Source organism: Macaca nemestrina, chromosome 3 (assembly GCF_043159975.1).
Source record: "Macaca nemestrina isolate mMacNem1 chromosome 3, mMacNem.hap1, whole genome shotgun sequence".
Lineage (NCBI taxonomy): Eukaryota > Metazoa > Chordata > Mammalia > Primates > Cercopithecidae > Macaca > Macaca nemestrina.
Genome location: NC_092127.1, coordinates 149,607,261 through 149,626,071, shown reverse-complemented (window position 1 = coordinate 149,626,071; position 18,811 = coordinate 149,607,261). Strand labels below are relative to the sequence as shown.

Genomic DNA, 18,811 nt, shown 5'->3' with positions numbered 1-18,811 from the left:
CTTTTTGATGGGGTTGTTTGTTTTTTTCTTGTAAATTTGTTTGAGTTCTTTGTAGGTTCTGGATATTAGCCCTTTGTCAGATGAGTAGATTGCAAAATTTTTCCCCCATTCTGTAGGTTTCCTGTTCACTCTGATGGTAGTTTCTTTTGCTGTGCAGAAGCTCTTTAGTTTAATGAGATCCCATTTGTCAATTTTGGCTTTTGCTGCCATTGCTTTTGGTGTTTTAGACATGAAGAAGTCTTTGCCCATGCCTATGTCCTGAATGGTACTACCTAGGTTTTCCTCTAGGGTTTTTATGGTATTAGGTCTAACATTTAGGTCTCTAATCCATCTTGAATTAATTTTCATATAAGGAGTAAGGAAAGGATCTAGTTTCAGCTTTCTACTTATGGCTAGCCAATTTTCCCAGCACCATTTATTAAATAGGGAATCCTTTCCCCATTTCTTGTTTCTCTCAGGTTTGTCAAAGATCAGATGGCTGTAGATGTGTGGTATTATTTCTGAGGACTCTGTTCTGTTCCATTGGTCTATATCTCTGTTTTGGTACCAGTACCATGCTGTTTTGGTTACTGTAGCCTTGTAGTATAGTTTGAAGTCAGGTAGCGTGATGCCTCCAGCTTTGTTCTTTTGACTTAGGATTGTCTTGGAGATGCGGGCTCTTTTTTGGTTCCATATGAACTTTAAAGCAGTTTTTTCCAATTCTGTGAAGAAACTCATTGGTAGCTTGATGGGGATGGCATTGAATCTATAAATAACCTTGGGCAGTATGGTCATTTTCACGATATTGATTCTTCCTATCCATGAGCATGGTATGTTCTTCCATTTGTTTGTGTCCTCTTTTATTCCACTGAGCAGTGGTTTGTAGTTCTCCTTGAAGAGGTCCTTTACATCCCTTGTAAGTTGGATTCCTAGGTATTTTATTCTGTTTGAAGCAATTGTGAATGGAAGTTCATTCATGATTTGGCTCTCTGTTTGTCTGTTACTGGTGTATAAGAATGCTTGTGATTTTTGCACATTAGTTTTGTATCCTGAGACTTTGCTGAAGTTGCTTATCAGCTTAAGGAGATTTTGGGCTGAGACAATGGGGTTTTCTAAATATACAATCATGTCATCTGCAAACAGGGACAATTTGACTTCTTCTTTTCCTAACTGAATACCCTTGATTTCTTTCTCTTGCCTGATTGCCCTAGCCAGAACTTCCAACACTATGTTGAATAGGAGTGGTGAGAGAGGGCATCCCTGTCTTGTGCCAGTTTTCAAAGGGAATTTTTCCAGTTTTTGCCCGTTCAGTATGATATTGGCTGTGGGTTTGTCATAAATAGCTCTTATTATTTTGAGGTACGTTCCATCAATACCGAATTTATTGAGCGTTTTTAGCATGAAGGGCTGTTGAATTTTGTCAAAAGCCTTTTCTGCATCTATTGAGATAATCATGTGGTCAGAAGGTCATTTTTTAATATATCAATTTCAGAGTTCAACAGACTGTGTTCATGAGTTCCAGTGGGAAGTGTCAGGAACTGTCTAGTCACATCCATTAACAAATCCATTTTACTCCAGAAAAACTAGAGGATCATGTAGCTGATGGGGAAAAGAGGGAAAGGTGCTGTGTGAAAAAAAATTAGAAATCAACATTTTGCTATATTTAAAATTACCTGTATAAAAGTTCAATTTCCTTCTCTGCCTTTTACATTTTATTAAGTCTTGTGTTTTACCAAGATGAGGATTTCCCAGCCATCAGACTGACAATACCTACAAAATAGGTGAAATAACAAGAATAAATCAGCTTTGGGGAAGCTTTGTGTTTCTACATTGAATTTATCATATGTTTTTCATAGTTGAGACATGACATGAGTAGACCCCAGGGGTCTTATTTGTACTGTGAAGGCCTTGAGCTTCCCAGGATCCTGGTTCTTCTCAAATTGTCAACAAATGCATAACTACAGCAACTAGAGTGATCTTTTCAGTCCATGTCCTTTCTGTGGCACTAATATGAAAACTATTATGTTATATCTTAGGCATATGTCAAGTGATTCCAAGACTTAATATTTCTCCAACTTGTAAAATGGAAGAAGAAAGGAATGTACACTGTTCATTCTGTATACTCATTATAAGACCATATCAGAAATATATTTTTCTTCTATTTTTCTATCGATATATTTTCTTCTATTATATCTTTTTATCTATCCTTGTATTGAACTTTTTCATTTTACATCCACCTGAAAGTAAGAACATGTTGGCTGTTGTTTAGACAGAAGCAGCACAGTTTGGTAATAAGGTGGGTCTATGCCGCACCTTATTGGTTTCTTGATCAAACCTCACCCTATTCATGGAACAAATAATTGGTTATTTCTTAGTTTAAAGTCTTTGTCCCTTTATAGATAAATTTACCCTGTCTAAAATATATTCTGTCTTCATATACTACCTCCATCCACCAAATCTGGTGAAATATTTATTTCTTTAAAAACTAAATTAAATATCACTTTTTTTCTGAAGACTTCTCAGATTCTTTTCTTTCAGCGTCCGAGCTCTGTTTACACCGTCCCTCCATCCCTTCATCCACATGGCATTGGTCTTATTTCTGCCTCTGGCAATCCACCATTAACTCCCTGAGAGAAGGATTTATCCATCTTGAATCAACATCTAGCACAATGGCTGGCAGGTCCATTCTCAATAAAGTATTTTTAAAGGTTGTTGGAAGAAGCTACTTACCAGGCTGTCTTTTAATCTGGGCCATTTTCTTTTCATTTGCCTTATACTCCAGTGTCATTACTGATTATATGGATGTGTTGCTGTTATTGTTGTCCTTCTTGTATTTGTGTTTTGTAAAACCATACCCCTAATATATAGAATAAGTAGGTCATGGTCTTCCTCAATGTATAAGATTATTTCTCAATCTTGGTCTAAGCAAGTTGATTTTTATCCTTTTGAAGACTAAAGATTATTTTGAGAAAACTACATAATCTTTTATCTGAAAAATAAGCATCTGTAAATATATCATATAAAATTCTAAAAGCCCATCTGTGGAGCCCAGGTTAAGAACACCAGCTTGAAGGCATTCTGAGAGTTGTGATGTCTAAAAGTGGAACGTTGTAAGATGGCACCCTTCAAAGGAGGCAAGTTGTGAGCCAGCAAGTGAGGATGCCAGGCAGGGTACTGATGAAGATGTACCAGCCTTTGGGCATTAGAATGTCACTGAGGCCCATGAGTCCTGGGTTCATAGTACCTGTTTTAGAAATAGGAACTTTTACTTTGTAAGCCAGTGTGTTTATGCGTCTTTAATTTTCTGGAGTTTTTCATTCAACAAGGATACTGTTTATTCTACATGAAATGCTCTTCTCTTAGATCTTTGTATAGCTGTCTCCTTTCTGTCATTGAGCCTCAGTTCAAATACCTCCTCAGTGAAGCCTTCTCTGCCACCCAGTTCCAAGTACATTCCATCTCTCCCTTGTCTCTCTCTGTCTCAATATAAAGGCATCTTATTTATTTGCTGTTAGGATAGTTTTGGATCTACTCTCTCCCCAAGGTAGAATGTGAGTTCCATGTAAGCCAGGATCCTGTCTGTTCTATGCACACCTCTTACCTTCAGAGGTGCCTGGCACCACAGATTAGCAATAAATATTTATGAGATAATGAATTTATTAATGAATTAATGGACGGCATGGCATAATACTGGACATAATACTAGACATGGCATAATACTGGAATAAGACATGACCTCAGCCTTCAATTTTGTTCTAGCTAGAGAAGATAGACATATAAACAAATAATTATAAACCTGCAGTAAAGATGTAGTCACAGTAGTTAATCCAAAGTATAGTACGTATATCGAAAGTAAAGTAAAGTAAGTATAGTAAGGTCACAAAGAAGGGAGTGATCAGCTCTAAGGAAGTGAAGAAGGATCAAGAAAGGCTGCCTGAAAGAGCTACAACTTGAGTTAGGATTAAACTAATGAGTAGAGAGAGGATCACAGATTGGAAAAGGAAGGAAAGGCATTTGGAGCTTACAGCATGTGGTACATGCAGACATTCAGAACCACAGGGCCGTGGGAGAATGTGGTGTGCAGGAGGAATTGTTAGCATGTAGTTATTGACCTTTGTCTCTTTTTTTTTTTTTCAGGACTGTGTTGTTTAGGAATCAGTGGGGAGGGAGTGGTGGCAATAGAATATATTTGCGCCCACTCTTAAGCCAAAGTTGCAATGGTGGAGTGGTGAACCCTTAAAATGAGTAGAGTGGCATCTGGCAATGAAATGAAAAACCTTGGGTACAGGTGGAACTAGGGGAAGAGTGAAGAACAGTATTAGAGATCCTTGATCAACTTTATGCCCCATCCTTTGTCCATTACTAAACCGTGGGTTTTTAAAGTTTTGCATAAACAATTATAGCGGGCTGCTGCTTCTCTCTGTTTTAAAACAAATTTAACATTTAAATTATATGAAAGCCATTCAAAAGATTCAACAAACACTATTAAAGGGCAAAGGGAGTTTTGGCCAGTTTTTGCTTGTTAATTTGAATTTAAATAGAGGAGAGAGAGAGAAAAAAAAAGAAAGGAGTAAACCTGAATGTGAAATCTACAACTTAGTAGGAAGGCATAATAGGAATTATGAGGGTAAATCTAAAATCTGAGATAGGCAGATACCATACAAGATTAGGACAAAGAGACTAGACTCTCACCAGGAAACCAAATAAGGCTTTGTTTACATTATGGGAAGCTGTCTACATCATGCTCTGTAATCTGCGCTCTCTTTTGAAGTAAAAATTTTCTTGAATTTTAAAAAAATACCTACTTAAGCCCAATGGGTGGTAATATGTGTTTATTTTCCAAAGAAGAACATCTTTTTCATCTGGTTGTTTCTCCCTCTCTTTCCTTATGAGATATGAGATTAGCAAATTATAGTAACATATGGCAATACACTTTTATTGCTTACCCATGTGTCAGGTACTGAGTTAGGAATCCAAAGATCAATAAGATACAGTCCTTACTTTAATGGGCCTTCCAAATTCTCTGGGGAGAGATTCCATACATATGTAAGGAATTATTTAAAGTAAGATGGTTTGAGCCTGGTTCTGAAGTTAACAGGCATCCAGAGAAGGCAGAAACCATCCATCACCGACAAAAGAGCAAAAGTTAATAATGTAATCTTGGGTCTCAGTAAGGAAGATTTTGATCTTGGGAGAAACAGCTACAGATACAGTCAAGCAGGTAAGAATTGCATGTGGTGACTCTCTATCTTCACCTTAATTGGTGACTAACTTCCTAGTCACTAGAAATTAACTTAATTTAGTGGGACCAACTAAAGTAGAAGAATGAGTCATGCCTGAAGCTTCCTTGTATATAGACCTTTCCTTAAATCTTCTGGGCTCTTTTATGTATATTGTTTTATGTTGCTTTTCAAGGTGTTCTATGGTTCTGACTTTCTAGATTTTTCCCACTTTATTTTGACAATACTTCTCAGCACAATTTTGCTGACCAGAGCCACACAACCCCACTTTCACACACTGTTCCCACTCATCTCCAGCTTGGGCCAACTTCAGTATTACTTTTGTTCTCATGGCCATGGCACAGCCTTTCAGTCATGCAGTCATTGGATTCCCTGAATGGCATATTACGTTGACTACATAAATAGTGTCTTAGTCCATTCAGGCTGCCAGAACAAAAATACCATAAACTGGGTAGCTTATAAACAACAGAAATTTATTTTTCACAGATCTGGAGGCTGGAAAGTCCAAGTTCAAGGAGCCAGCAGATTTGGGGTCTGGTGAGGGCCTGCTTCCTGTTTCATAAAAACAGTACCTTCTTTTACTGTGTCTTCATATGGTGGACAAACTCCCTTGGACCTGTTTTATAAGGACTTTAATCCCATTTATGAAGTCACTGCCCTCATAACCTAATCACCCCAAAGGGCTGCACTTCCTAATACCATCACCTTGCTGGTTAGGATTTCAGCATACAAATTTTGGAGAGACCCAAACATTCAGACCATAGTAAGTAGCATTTGTCACAAATGCAGTAGTTGCAAACCTTTCATCTATGTTACATTGACGTCGGAATGCAAGATAATCCTTATGTTCTGAACCAATTATTAGTTAAATAATTGCTGAGATCATTGATACAATGAAATCACTATTAGCTTCTGTGGTCTCTGACTCAGTCTCAAATGTCTTCTATAAAATAAGTCTCTAAAAAATAGAATTTGAAAAGCCTGTACATACTAGCCTCTTCTTGGAGATTCCTAATACCCATTAAACTCTCTGAGAAATGCTGAAATTAAAAAATTTGTTTAAACATTTCTTAAACTTATTTCAGTATAGAACTCTTTGTTAATTTTTTGCTTATTCCATGTTAACATTCAGAGAAGGATGCCATTGGAAATATTGCCCTGACCTGTGGAATCTCATAAGCACTAAACAACAACATAATCATAGGCCTTGGTAAAATACCATGCAACAAATTTCCCAGGCATCTCTTCATTGACCAAATAAATAAGTCTCTCCAACTTTACCACTTTCTTCTACTGACTTTGGAAAGGGGGTCCTTAAGGCCAGAGTTATTCCCTGAGTAACTGAGGGTCTAGCACTAGTGCCACCTCAGAGTTATTATATATGTGAGACTCATGAGAAAATGTGATCAACTTATTAATTAACAACCATCAGATCATGAATGGCTATGAACTCCATCAAACTGAACAAGATTCAAATTTTGCTAAGTCAAATAGCACAAGCCAGTAGAATTAATGAATTTAGTTAGAAAGTTAGCAATGCTTTTTGACAGCAGGTAACTTGGTGACTCTGGAAGCCAGGTGAGACTGCTAACCTGTCTGAAGGTGAGTGTGTCGTTTGAGAAAGAAGGAAGGAAAAGGAACATTAAATTACTTAGGTTACTGTTATACTGGTCTCATCTTAGTCATTATCTCATTTACTTTGTACAGCCACCTGGGAGGTAAGTGTTATTTTTACCATTAGACAGAAGAGGAAAAGGAGGTTAAGTAAGCTGCCCAAGACCTCCAGTTAGTATGCGGTGGAGCTAAGACCTGAACCTAACCCATATGTTTTCCATCCCATCCTCTCTTCTTATTAAACCTATGCTAACTCTCACCAAACTTTTAAGCATAAATATAAGCCATAATCTTCTGAGTCCATGTCATACATCCTTATATTTTACTCTTTTCTCTAAATCTCCTCTCCTGGCTTTCCTGCAGTCAGTGTGCTTTGCGGGCCAGCTGCCTCTAGGACTCTTAGAATACAGTGGTGCTTTTGTACAACCTTGATTCTGAGCATGTGGTTCCTCCTTTGACTTAGCTGAAAAATTTCTAAAGCAGTTAACTGTATGTTACTGGATTATACTTAGATTTCTACTACAACATTATTTTGTCAAAACTAGTACTCTCACATAAGTGTGAGAAGCACTGTGTCAAACAAAATGGAGTACTTTCTTTCAATAACAACTTCTTAGAACAAACTTGTACTGAGAAGAAAGCATAGCTGCCAGATGTATGTGGTGATCAAAAAATCTGGAAGAACCCTTATTAATGTCTTGTATTACTTGAAAATGCTGATAAAATATGTTAGCCTGCTTATAATTTTTATTTTTGGAGAGGTTTTTTTTAATAGTAGTAACTTAAGCCATAAAATATTTTGTTGCAATAACATGGTATGAATAATGCCCAAAGTTTAAGAGTTAGTATTCATCAAGTGATGGTGAATAAATCTATGACCAAGGTAGAATTCTGGGCTCAATAAAATCTACCTCTGCTATTATGTATTTCAAAATGAGAAAACACTCAGCTAGATTTGGTGAAAATGGAATTCCTATTTAGTTTAATAGTTAAGATAGTCTCCATTGATAATGTGCATTCTGGATTATCCATTTGTTTTTATGTCTTTTATTTCCCTATTCTCACTTCCCATGACAGGATACACATTAAAATTGTTTTTAGAAAAATAAAGTTTACCATCTCATGATTCATGATCCTGGCTATACAAGTTATTTCTCATGTTGATTTAAAACTAACTTTTATATACTTTTTATAACAACACACTGTCTTATTGGATTTTCAGGAAACAGATGTGGTACCAGACACCAGGCTTTTAGACAAATTTAGTCAGATTACACCTCGGCTCTTTATGCCACTAGATGAGACCGTCCAAAATCCACTACTGGAAACTTTGTACATCATCGACTTCTTCATTGCATTGGCAATTTGCAACACAGTAGTCGTTTCTGCTCCTAACCAACGCAGACAAAAGGTGAGTAAGTTCTCTAATGCAAACAAGCGTCACTTTCTGGAAGAGAAGTTTGGGTTTAAATGTATCTGTACTGAGCTTGATATATGGATAAAAATGATAAATAATAGCAGCTATATAACACTGATTCAGCATTTCTTCTGTGCTCTGCACTTACCATGGTTTATGTCATGGGCCCCCAACCCCCCTGGTCACAGACTGGTGACAGTCTGTGGCCTGTTAGGAACCAGTCTGCGCAGCAGGAGGGGAGGAGAGAACCAGTGAGCATTACTGCCTGAGCTCCACCTCCTGTCAGATCAGGGGCAGCTTTAGATTCTCATAGGAATGCGAACCCTATTATGAACTGCATATGCGAGGGATCTAGGTTGTGTCCTCCATATGAGAATCCTAATATCCAGAGAATCTAATACCTGATGATCTGAGGTCCTACCCAACCTGTCCGTGGAAAATTGTCTTCACAAAACTGGTCCCTGGTGCCAAAATGGTTGAGGTCCGCTGGTCTAAGTGATTTATTGGTATTAACAAATTTAATCCTCCTAACAATCCTATGAGTTAGATGCTATTACCCTACTATTCTCCATTTTACAGATGAGGCTAAGTAATTTACCCAGGGTCACAATACAGATTTGTGGGGGAGGTGGGATTTGAACCTAGGAAATACAGCTCAGTGCTACTATATTATTTGCCTCTAAGAGGGTAGTGATGAGAACAGTTCATTTTGCTTTAGTTTATTTGCCAAATTGAAGCTTTCTTTGAGACTTCTGAGACCTCCAATATCATATACACTGTATCAAGCAAAATATACAGTATTGGATTCAATATCATGTTTAAAGATTTTTTTCTTTTGAGACAGAGTCTTATCCTGTCTCCCAGGCTGGAGTGCAGAGGCATGATCTCAGTTCACTGCAACCTCCGCCTCTCAGGTTCAAGCAATTCTCCTGCCTCAGCCTCCTGAGTAGCTGGATTATAGGCACCCACAACCAGGCCTGGCTAATTTTTGTAGTTTTAGTAGAGACAGGGTTTCACCATGTTGGCCAGGCTGGTCTCAAATTCCTGACCTCAGGTGATCTGCCTGTCTCAGCCTCCCAGAGTGCTGGGATTAGAGGCGTGAGCCACTGCTCCTGGCCTTTTTTGTTTTTTTCTGAGACAGGGTCTCAACTCTGTCACCCAGCCTGAAGCTGCATGGTATAATCACAGCTTACTGCAGCTTTGACCTCCTGAGCTCAAGCAATCCTACTGCCTCAGCCTTCTGAGTAGCTGGGACCACAAGTGTTTGCCACCAGCTATTTTTTAAAATTTTTGTGGAGATGGAATCTCGCTATGTTTTCCAGGCTTGTCTTGAACTCCTGAGCTCAAGCAATCCTCCCACATCAGCCTCACAAAGTGCTAGGATTACAGGCATGAGCCACCACACCTGGCCAAAAAAAACCCTAGATTTTTAAAGTCTATTTGTAGCTTAGAATTCATGGTAAATTCATTTTCAATGAGGAGGAAAACTTGTTTAATGGGCTGGTGATTCACCACTTGCGGTGCTAGCCTCCTTGTGTATAACTATCTCACCTTTTACTCACTTAAAATTCAGTTTGCAGCACAACCCAATTCGATTTAATTTTCCATCAGATCATTTTCTTTTGGCAGCTTCTGAGGTGGTCAACTTTAACATAAAAATAATTTCCTTCCAGTCAAGTTGAGCTTCATCAGGAACTGTATTTTTACAAGGTTTTGCCTAGGAAGTTGCTCTTTGAAAAAATGATTATGCAGTTACAGAATAAAGGCTGTTCTTTTCCCCCCACATAATTTTTCTAATAAATCTGTTTTCAAAGTAAGTATCTTTTGATGTTTTCCTTTTAAGAAATATTATTGCCTTATTCTTAAAGAATATAATATTCTACTGCTTGAAAGAAAATCTGTGAAGCATATAAGAGTCTAAGCCTCATGGTATTTCAAAGTAACGATAGAAAGGCAGTGAATAAGTAGCTAATCAGCATTCATGTGAGATACAGAAACCTCATCTGTGATTGGGTTTTACTCTTCATTTTTGAGTTGCTGATAAGTTTGAAAGTCAACCAGCATAAGACCTTCAAATTATTATAAAATTAGTTATTTTTAGGGGAAAACTTTTTAATTTATTGAGCATTTCTGAATGAGAAAAGTTTTCCATCCAGTTAATTGGCCTTCCATAATTAATGTGAATTTCTCAGTTTAATCACTGATAAAAGTTAAGATTTAAGAGAAACCAGGGTGTACAAGTAAGAAAAAGTTCTATGAAAATAGAAATTCAAATCCACATTATGATATTGATAACTCTTCTTGATGAAGCTACTTTGCTTACTGGTCCATTTAAAAGAAAAGTCAAAGTAACAAACTTTTGCAGAATCTAGAAAATAAAAGAGAAAAATACATTTTGTTAATCTTTTGATTTGCTTTCTTCTGGTGTTTTTGTTATGTGTATTATTACTTGTTACTTTTTTTACACTAGTCTCATAACTTTTTTGGTATTCCCCTATAGACTTTATAAGCTTTATTTTTAAATATTATATAACATTTCAAGATGTGTCAATTTTGCTGTTACTGAATACTTAATTTGCTTATAGTTTTAAGATTGTTATGGTTAGGATGCACACAATTAAGATCATGGAATTCCTGTGTTTCAAGTTATTTCTTTAGAAAAAAATTGCTGAAGGATGCCCACTGCTAGCAATATTAACATTTTATGTGTTTTATTATCAGTTGTCAAATTTCTTTCTAAATGGTTGTAGAAATGTATGTCATTCATTTTAATATTATTAAAATATTAGCAAAGTATTACATAAATATTAAAAATATTAATAAAAATCAAATTATCTAAATATTTATTTAAAAACAAAGTTTTATTTGTATTAATATTTTCCATGGCGGTTGTAAGTAAGGAATGGGATGCTAGCCATTTAAGAGAGTGGTAACTCTTTTTATATCTAATTTATGTCCAGTTTGCCTTCAAAGTTGTTATAAACTGCTTTTGACTGTATTGAGACCTTCCTAAATTGTCTTTCATAGATCAGGCACCCTTCACTGGGGGGGTTGCCCATTAAGTCTTTGGAAGAGATTAAAAGTCTTTTCCAGAGATTGTCTGTCCGAAGATCAAGTTCACCATCGCTTAACAGTGGGAAAGAGCCATCTTCTGGAGTTCCAAACGCCTTTGTGAGCAGACTCCCTCTCTTTAGTCGAATAAAACCGGCTTCACCTGTGGAGGAAGAGGTCTCCCAGGTGTGTGAGAGCCCCCAGTGCTCCAGTAGCTCAGCTTGCTGCACAGAAACAGAGAAACAACACAGTGATGCAGGCCTTCTGAATGGCAAGGCAGAGTCCCTCCCTGGACAGCCAATGGCCTGCAACCTGTGTTATGAGGCTGAGAGCCCAGACGAAGCGGCCTTAGTGTATGCTGCCAGGGCTTACCAGTGCACTTTACAGTCTCGGACACCAGAGCAGGTCATGGTGGACTTTGCTGCTTTGGGACCATTAACATTTCAACTCCTACACATCCTGCCCTTTGACTCAGTAAGAAAAAGAATGTCTGTTGTGGTCCGGCACCCCCTTTCCAATCAAGTTGTGGTGTATACAAAGGGCGCCGATTCTGTGATCATGGAGTTACTGTCAGTGGCTTCCCCAGGTAAGCTTATGCAAAAATGAGATAGTAGTAATTTGAAAAGCTCGGAGATTAAAAGACCACACTCGATGACTTTATAAAGGCGAAGAAATAGATATTTGGGGACTAATCGCATTTGGTGAAGTAGGGGGAAGCTGCCTAGGATTTGATGGGAAAGCAAGTAAGTTTTGGGGCTACCCAGATCTGAGTTCAAATGTGAACTCCATCATTAGTGGGGTCTTGATAAAGTTAGCTAACTATTCTGTGCCTAAGTCTTCAACTCAATGGGTCTTATAGTACCTCCTTTATAGGTTCCTGAAAGGTTTAATGACATACTACATGCAGTGTATTTGAAGAGCCTTTGGCCAAGTGCCTAGCAAATGGAAAGTGCCCAATAAATGTCAGCTAGCAGCATTATAGTTATGTTACTGTTGTTATTGATGATTTGGGAACAGTGTTTGTATCAAGTTCGTGTACTTTCCTCTGCCCAAGGGGAAAGAAACGAGGGAAAGATTTATTCTGAGTGGTCCCTTTTACAGATACCCATTTGGGATTCAAAACCAGAAGGCTTTTTTACGTGTTTGTTTAGTGTGGATTAAACTATTATTGTTTTTAAAAGTATTTCTGTAATTTGGCAGACAGGTAGGAACTCAAGCATCTTGTCCATTATTTCAGATGGAGCAAGTCCGGAAAAACAGCAGATGATAATAAGGGAGAAAACCCAGAAGCACTTGGATGACTATGCCAAACAAGGCCTTCGTACTTTATGTATAGCAAAGAAGGTGAGACTGCTTAGTGCACTCCATCTTTTTTGTTTTTTCCTTGTTTAACTATCATTGACTGAAAACCAGCATGTAGTAAACCCTAATCCAGGCACTGGGGAAGTCCCCTGGACACTGGCTCTCTTTTTACCTTCTCTATTCTGTATATTGGTTGGTTGAAGTTTGTTCAAAGTATTTTGCTAGAAGGATCCCTAAAGGTTATATTCTCTAAGTTCTTGCATGTTTCAATATGTCTGTGAGTACTTTTATATGTAAACAGTTGTTTGACTGGGAACAAAAATCTCTGGATCTTACTTTCTTTCCCTCAGGACTTTGAAAATGTTGACCACTCTGTCTTACAGCATTAAATCTGCTTTGGAAAGAATGAGGCCACAGATCAGCCTTAACTTTTTCATTATAAGTTCTTAATACTCTTTTCTTATGTGCCCGTAAGTCTTTATATGTAAATTCAGGTAAATATCCAAATATTATCTCAGTATTGATTATTCTTTATTGAGAATGATTTTGGTACATAGCATATCCTTTCTAAACCAAAGTTTAGTAAGAAAGAAGATGGAGCTCCAATAAATTATTTGAGGGATGTTCTTACCAGAACTTTTCATTTCTTACCCAAGTTTTAGTTCATGGGAGCTGCATTAGGGAAAGTGGGATCTGTTGTAGACCCCAAGGAACTCAGTCAACCAGCTGCATGAGGAATCAAAAGCCTGATGGCTGGGCACAGTAGCTCACACCTGTAATCAGGAGGCTGAGGCAGGTGGATCACCTGAGGTCAGGAGTTTGAGACCAGCCTGGCTAACATGGTGAAACCCCGTCTCTACTTAAAATACAAAAATTAGCCGGGTCTGGTGGTGCATGCCTGTAATCCCAGCTACTCGGGAGGCTGAGACAGGAGAATTGCTTGAACTTGGGAGGCGGAGGTTGCAGTAAGCTGAGATTGCGCCACTGCACTCCAGCCTGGACAACAGAGCGAAACTCCATCTCAAAACAAAAACAAAAACAAAATCAAAAGCCTTCCCCACACACAGTTAAAGGAAGAATGGAGAGTTCATGATCAAACCAACTCTGTCTTTTCAATTGAATGATCCTGCCATTGATTAAAATGTAGCCCAGCAAGTGCCAGATTCTCTCAAATCGAATGACCCGTGGGCAAGAATGAGTAGACAGAGAGAGGAATTGCCTCACCCCCTTTACCCCACTCTGCTTTATAAAAACCGAAATGTAGATTTCTCCTTCTATGGCAACCTAAAGACAAAGGAAAATGTATCATTGATCACTTCTCCAGGAATTTCATTTAATTTTTGTTTGGAATAAGACTTGTTTCACCCATAGGACCCTTCTCTGTTTACCATTCATTAACCACATAAAATAACCATCAAAGGAGAATGGCGTGAACCCGGGAGGCAGAGCTTGTAGTGAGCCGAGATCATGCCACTGCACTGCAGCCTGGGCCAGAATGAGACTCTGTCTCAAAAAAAAAAAAAAAAAAAAAAAAAAAAACCATCAAAAGATATGAAAGGTGCTGCTGGTAACAGAATCCTTCGAACTAAACAGTCCTGATACCATTTTCTCAACTGCACCATTAGAATCAAACTGGATTTAACTGTCAATTGGAGACCTCTCCCAATTGCATACTTTCTGATTTCATTAAAGACATTAATCCACTGTCATCATATATGGTGCCTAGAATTTCCAGAAATACTGAATTAAAGGGTCCATCCGTCATCATTGTTGCACTAGTCTGACCACAGAGTTTGGGAAGCTAGTGTCCAGGTGATGTGAGGATATGGATCTGACATGGCTGTGCCCAGAGGGAGGAATATGTAAAACAAGTTGATGGTTTGATATTTTGCCAGAGGTCAGTCCTGGTATTCCCACAAGATCATATGGCTTGCTTCATACCTCTCTTTTAATTTTTCCCATAGGTTATGAGTGACACTGAATATGCAGAGTGGCTGAGGAATCATTTTTTAGCTGAAACCAGCATTGACAACAGGGAAGAATTACTACTTGAATCTGCCATGAGGTTGGAGAACAAACTTACATTACTTGGTAGGTGAATTACGTTGTATTGCCTGAATGGAGGATTTTGAAAAACACTGGATATCTCTGAATAAGGGTTATTCACCAGTGCCTTTTCTTCCACTGTGATTTAATAAACATATATAGATCTGCCTACCCTGTCCAATCTGATCTCTATCCAACTTCCAATCCATTCTATTCTGTTGTCCACTGCAGTGAACTAGACTTCACTTGTGATGGGGTCAGGATGGTCACCCCAAGAAGATCATGTAAAACCCAACACTTAACATAGACTACAAAGTCAAGTAAATGTTCCAATAAATATCTTGGTTTAAATCAAGATAAATATCAGAATAGAGTTTCTTGTCAGGCATTGGATAAGGTGCTTAATATGTGTTATCTTTTTGTTGAATTCTCACAACAAATTTCCATCTTATGTAGAGGAAATGTGGGGCACAGAATAGTTCAATGACTTGTTCAAAGTCATATGCCAGTGGCTGACATTACTCATTAACCAAACATGGAACTCATGTCTGCCTGGCTCCAAGCTTTTTATCCTGCATCTGCTACTGGACTAAGGAAATTTATTTTTCTTCTCTTCTTGATTTCAACTAAAATTGCACAACTGATCCCTCTTGTCTTGGATTAAACTGAATCTTAGAATTATCTGAAGTGCTTTAAAAAATATTGATGCCTGCATCCTATCCCCTGAGATTCTGATTCAAGTGATCTGTTGTGTGGCTTGGGCATTGGAATTTTTTATAGCTCCCTAAAGTGATGCTAAAGGCGGTCAAGTTTGAGAACCACTGTCTAAGAGTCTGGAGACCTAGATTCTAATATAAGCTCTGATATACCAAGATACCAGCTTCTGAGCTCCATTCCTCTATTTAGGAGGAAAGCATTGACCTAACTTAGTATCTAGCAAATAGAGCAATGATACCTACACTAAGTGATTTCTCTGTGACAGTGTAAGTAGTATAGGTCCACATTTCCTCATCTGCGATTCCAAAATCAAAAATGCTCCATGGGTTTAGTGCCAAAACTCATTTGGCAGAAGAATCATGCCTGATTTGATATAAGACTATTTATAGTTCTTTATTATCCTAATTTGTGTGAACATTTGTCAGTTTTCCTGCAGAAATATTAATATGCTTGATTACCGAGTATTATAGAATATGGTATATGCACCATATTACTTTTTTAATATCTGAAAAATGTTTGAATTCCAAAACACATATGGCCCCAGTTGTTTCAGAAAAGGAAACTGTAGACCCATGAAAGAACATTGCAAATAGACATTGCATCTTACTGGCAAGAGCATTCTTTAAAAGCCTGCCCTTTAAAGGACATGAACAGATATTTTTCTAAAGAAGACATACAAGTGGCCACAAACATGAAAAAATGCTCAACATCACTAGTTATCAGGTGCAGACAAATGCAAATTCAAACCACAGTGAGATACCATCTTACACCAGTCAGAATGGCTATTAAAATGTCAGAAAACAACAGATATTGGCAAGGATGCAGAGAAAAAGGAACGCTTATATACTGCTGGTAGGAATGTAAATTAGTACAAATTCTATGGAAAAACAATATGGAGATTCTCAAAGAACTGAAAATGGAATTACCCTTCAATCCAGTAATCCCACTACTGGGTATCTATCTACCCAAAAGAAAAGAAATCATTATATCAAAAAAGTACTTGCAATCATAGGTTTATCACAGCACTGTTCACGATAGCAAAGTCATAGAATCAATCTAAGTGTCCATCAACAAACGATTAAAGAAAAATGTGATATATATATATCTACACACACACACGCATATATATATATACACAATGGAATCCTGCTCAGTCATAAAATAGAATGAAATTGTGTCTTTTGCAGCAACATGGATGAAACTGGATGCCATTATCTTAAGTGAAATAACCCAGAAACAGAAAGTCAAGTACCACATGTTCTCGCTTATAAGTAAGAGCTAAATAATGTGTACACATGGACATGGAGAATGAAATAGTAGACATTGGAGACTCAGAAAAGTGGAAGGATAGCTCAGGGGGCAAGGGATGAGAAATTACCTAACAGGTACAGTTTACACTATTGGCATGATGATTACACTGAGAACCCAGATTTCACCCCTAAACAGTATTTCAGTGTAACAAAACTGCATTTGTACCCCCTAAATCTATAAAAATAAAAATAAATAAAATCCCACCCTTATCCTTGGGAATATCATAGAATTATAAAATTGTAGTGTAAGGTTGCATAAACAATTGACTCAAACACCTTCAATTTACAGATAAGAAAACTAGCCAAAAGGAGAATAAGTAAGTTTGATAAATTCATTGATCCCTGAGGCTTCCTTCCCAAAATATTACATTGCATATAATTTTGGTCTGGGTTGTCAAACCTCCTTTGACTCTCCAAAGGCAGCTGGGCAGTTTATATAGTTTAGGGTTGAGCTGGCTAACAGATATGATTCAACTGTAGACTAGCTGAGCTTCAGCTGGCTTTGGTTTCTTACAAGTCCTATTTTACTTTGGTTATTTTTTAGGTGCTACTGGCATTGAAGACCATCTGCAGGAGGGAGTCCCTGAATCTATAGAAGCTCTTCACAAAGCGGGTATCAAGATTTGGATGCTGACAGGGGACAAGCAGGAGACAGCTGTCAACATAGCTTATGCATGCAAACTACTAGAGCCAGATGACAAGCTTTTTATCCTCAATACCCAAAGTAAAGTGCGTATATTGAGATTAAACCAGTTCTTCTATATTTTCAAAGCTATTGGAACATCTGAGATTTGATGTATGCAAGGATAAAAAACAAAACAAAACAGCAACCATTAGCTTTTGTTTGTTTGTTTGTTTTTGAGACGTAGTCTTTCTCTGTCACCCAGGCTGGAGTGCAGTGGTGTGTTATCTTGGCTCGCTGCAACCTCTGCCTCCCAGGTTCAAGCAATTCTGCTTCAGCCTCTCAAGTAGCTGGGATTACAGGCATCTGCCACCACACCTGTATTTGTATTTGTATTTTTAGTAGAGATGGGGTTTCACCATGTTGGCCAGGCTGGTCTTGAACTCTTGACCTCAAGTGATCTGCCTGCTTTGGCCTCCCAAAGTTCTGAGATTATGGGGTGAGCCACTGTGCCCGGCCAGCAACCATTAGCTTCTTGATAATTTTTTCTATCCAGAAACCTACCTTGTGCTTGGAAGGGCGTCATAGTTCTTCTAAAGGCTTAGTGGAAAATTATAATGATTCAGAGGAATCATTGCTGAATAAAGGCGTTAGGAGAAAGTTTTGTTTCATTTTTTTTATTTGCTTTCCCCCCATCCACACTGGATTACCAGGGATCTGACAGGCCTTAGCCCAAAATGAGAAAATATATCAAGTCCTGAGACAGGAATCTACCTCCCTTTCAAGATGAGAAAAAGTGATAGTGTCTATTGAAATCAGGTGAATAAATTATTAAATATTTTTATGGCAATTCTAAAAATAGACTCTTAGGGAATTCATGCCTTCTTGTAATTCCTAGATAGTGCTCCCGAGAATATCATAAGTTTGAAGAACTGTTTAAGGGAAAAGGAAAATGTCATTTTTTAAAGAAGAAGGAATATAAGAGGCTTAGACTCAGACCAGTTTTTTCTATTTTTGCCTCCCGCTAATCTGTAACGCCAATGTTTGATCAGATAAATGAGGGTTTTATTTTTCTCAGAAGCCTTCCAGTATAGTGATACCCTCCAAGATTTGTGCACATTGTTTATTTTTTCTTGAAAAACTTCCTCCCATTCTTCTTCAGTAGTCAGACTTAATCAGTGATATCAATCCCATCACTGCAGTCTGCCTTCTTTGAAATCTTTGGAACTTTTCTTCAAGATCACTTCTTGACCTTTGCCTGCCTAAGGCTGCCATGATTGGTTAGCATGTTTCTGTTTGTTTGTTTGTTTGTTTGTTCGTTTTTGAGACGGAGTCTTGCTCTGTTGCCCAGGCTGGAGTGCGGTGGTGTGATCTCGGCTCACTGCAAGCTCCCCGCCCCGGGTTCACGCCATTCTCCTGCCTCAGCTTCCGGAGTAACTGGGATTACAGGCTCCCAACACCATGCCCGGCTAATTTTTTCTGTATTTTTAGTAGAAACGAGGTTTCACCGTTT

General features: G+C 38.0%; 1 protein-coding gene across 9 annotated transcripts in view; it reads left to right on the top strand.

Moving 5' to 3' along the window:
* LOC105487672 (ATPase phospholipid transporting 10D (putative)) overlaps positions 1–18,811 on the top strand; it is a 137,058-nt gene that overhangs the window by 90,797 nt on the left and 27,450 nt on the right. For all 9 annotated transcript variants that reach the window (XR_011621309.1, XM_024794705.2, XM_024794703.2 and 6 more), the window contains 5 exons: positions 8,056–8,244; positions 11,278–11,887; positions 12,539–12,645; positions 14,568–14,694; positions 17,221–17,405. Coding sequence is in view for 8 of the 9 variants with exons in the window: in XM_024794705.2 (XP_024650473.2) it covers positions 8,056–8,244; positions 11,278–11,887; positions 12,539–12,645; positions 14,568–14,694; positions 17,221–17,405 (1,218 nt within the window). In the remaining variant the exon portion in view is untranslated. The remainder of the gene's footprint in view (positions 1–8,055; positions 8,245–11,277; positions 11,888–12,538; positions 12,646–14,567; positions 14,695–17,220; positions 17,406–18,811) is intronic.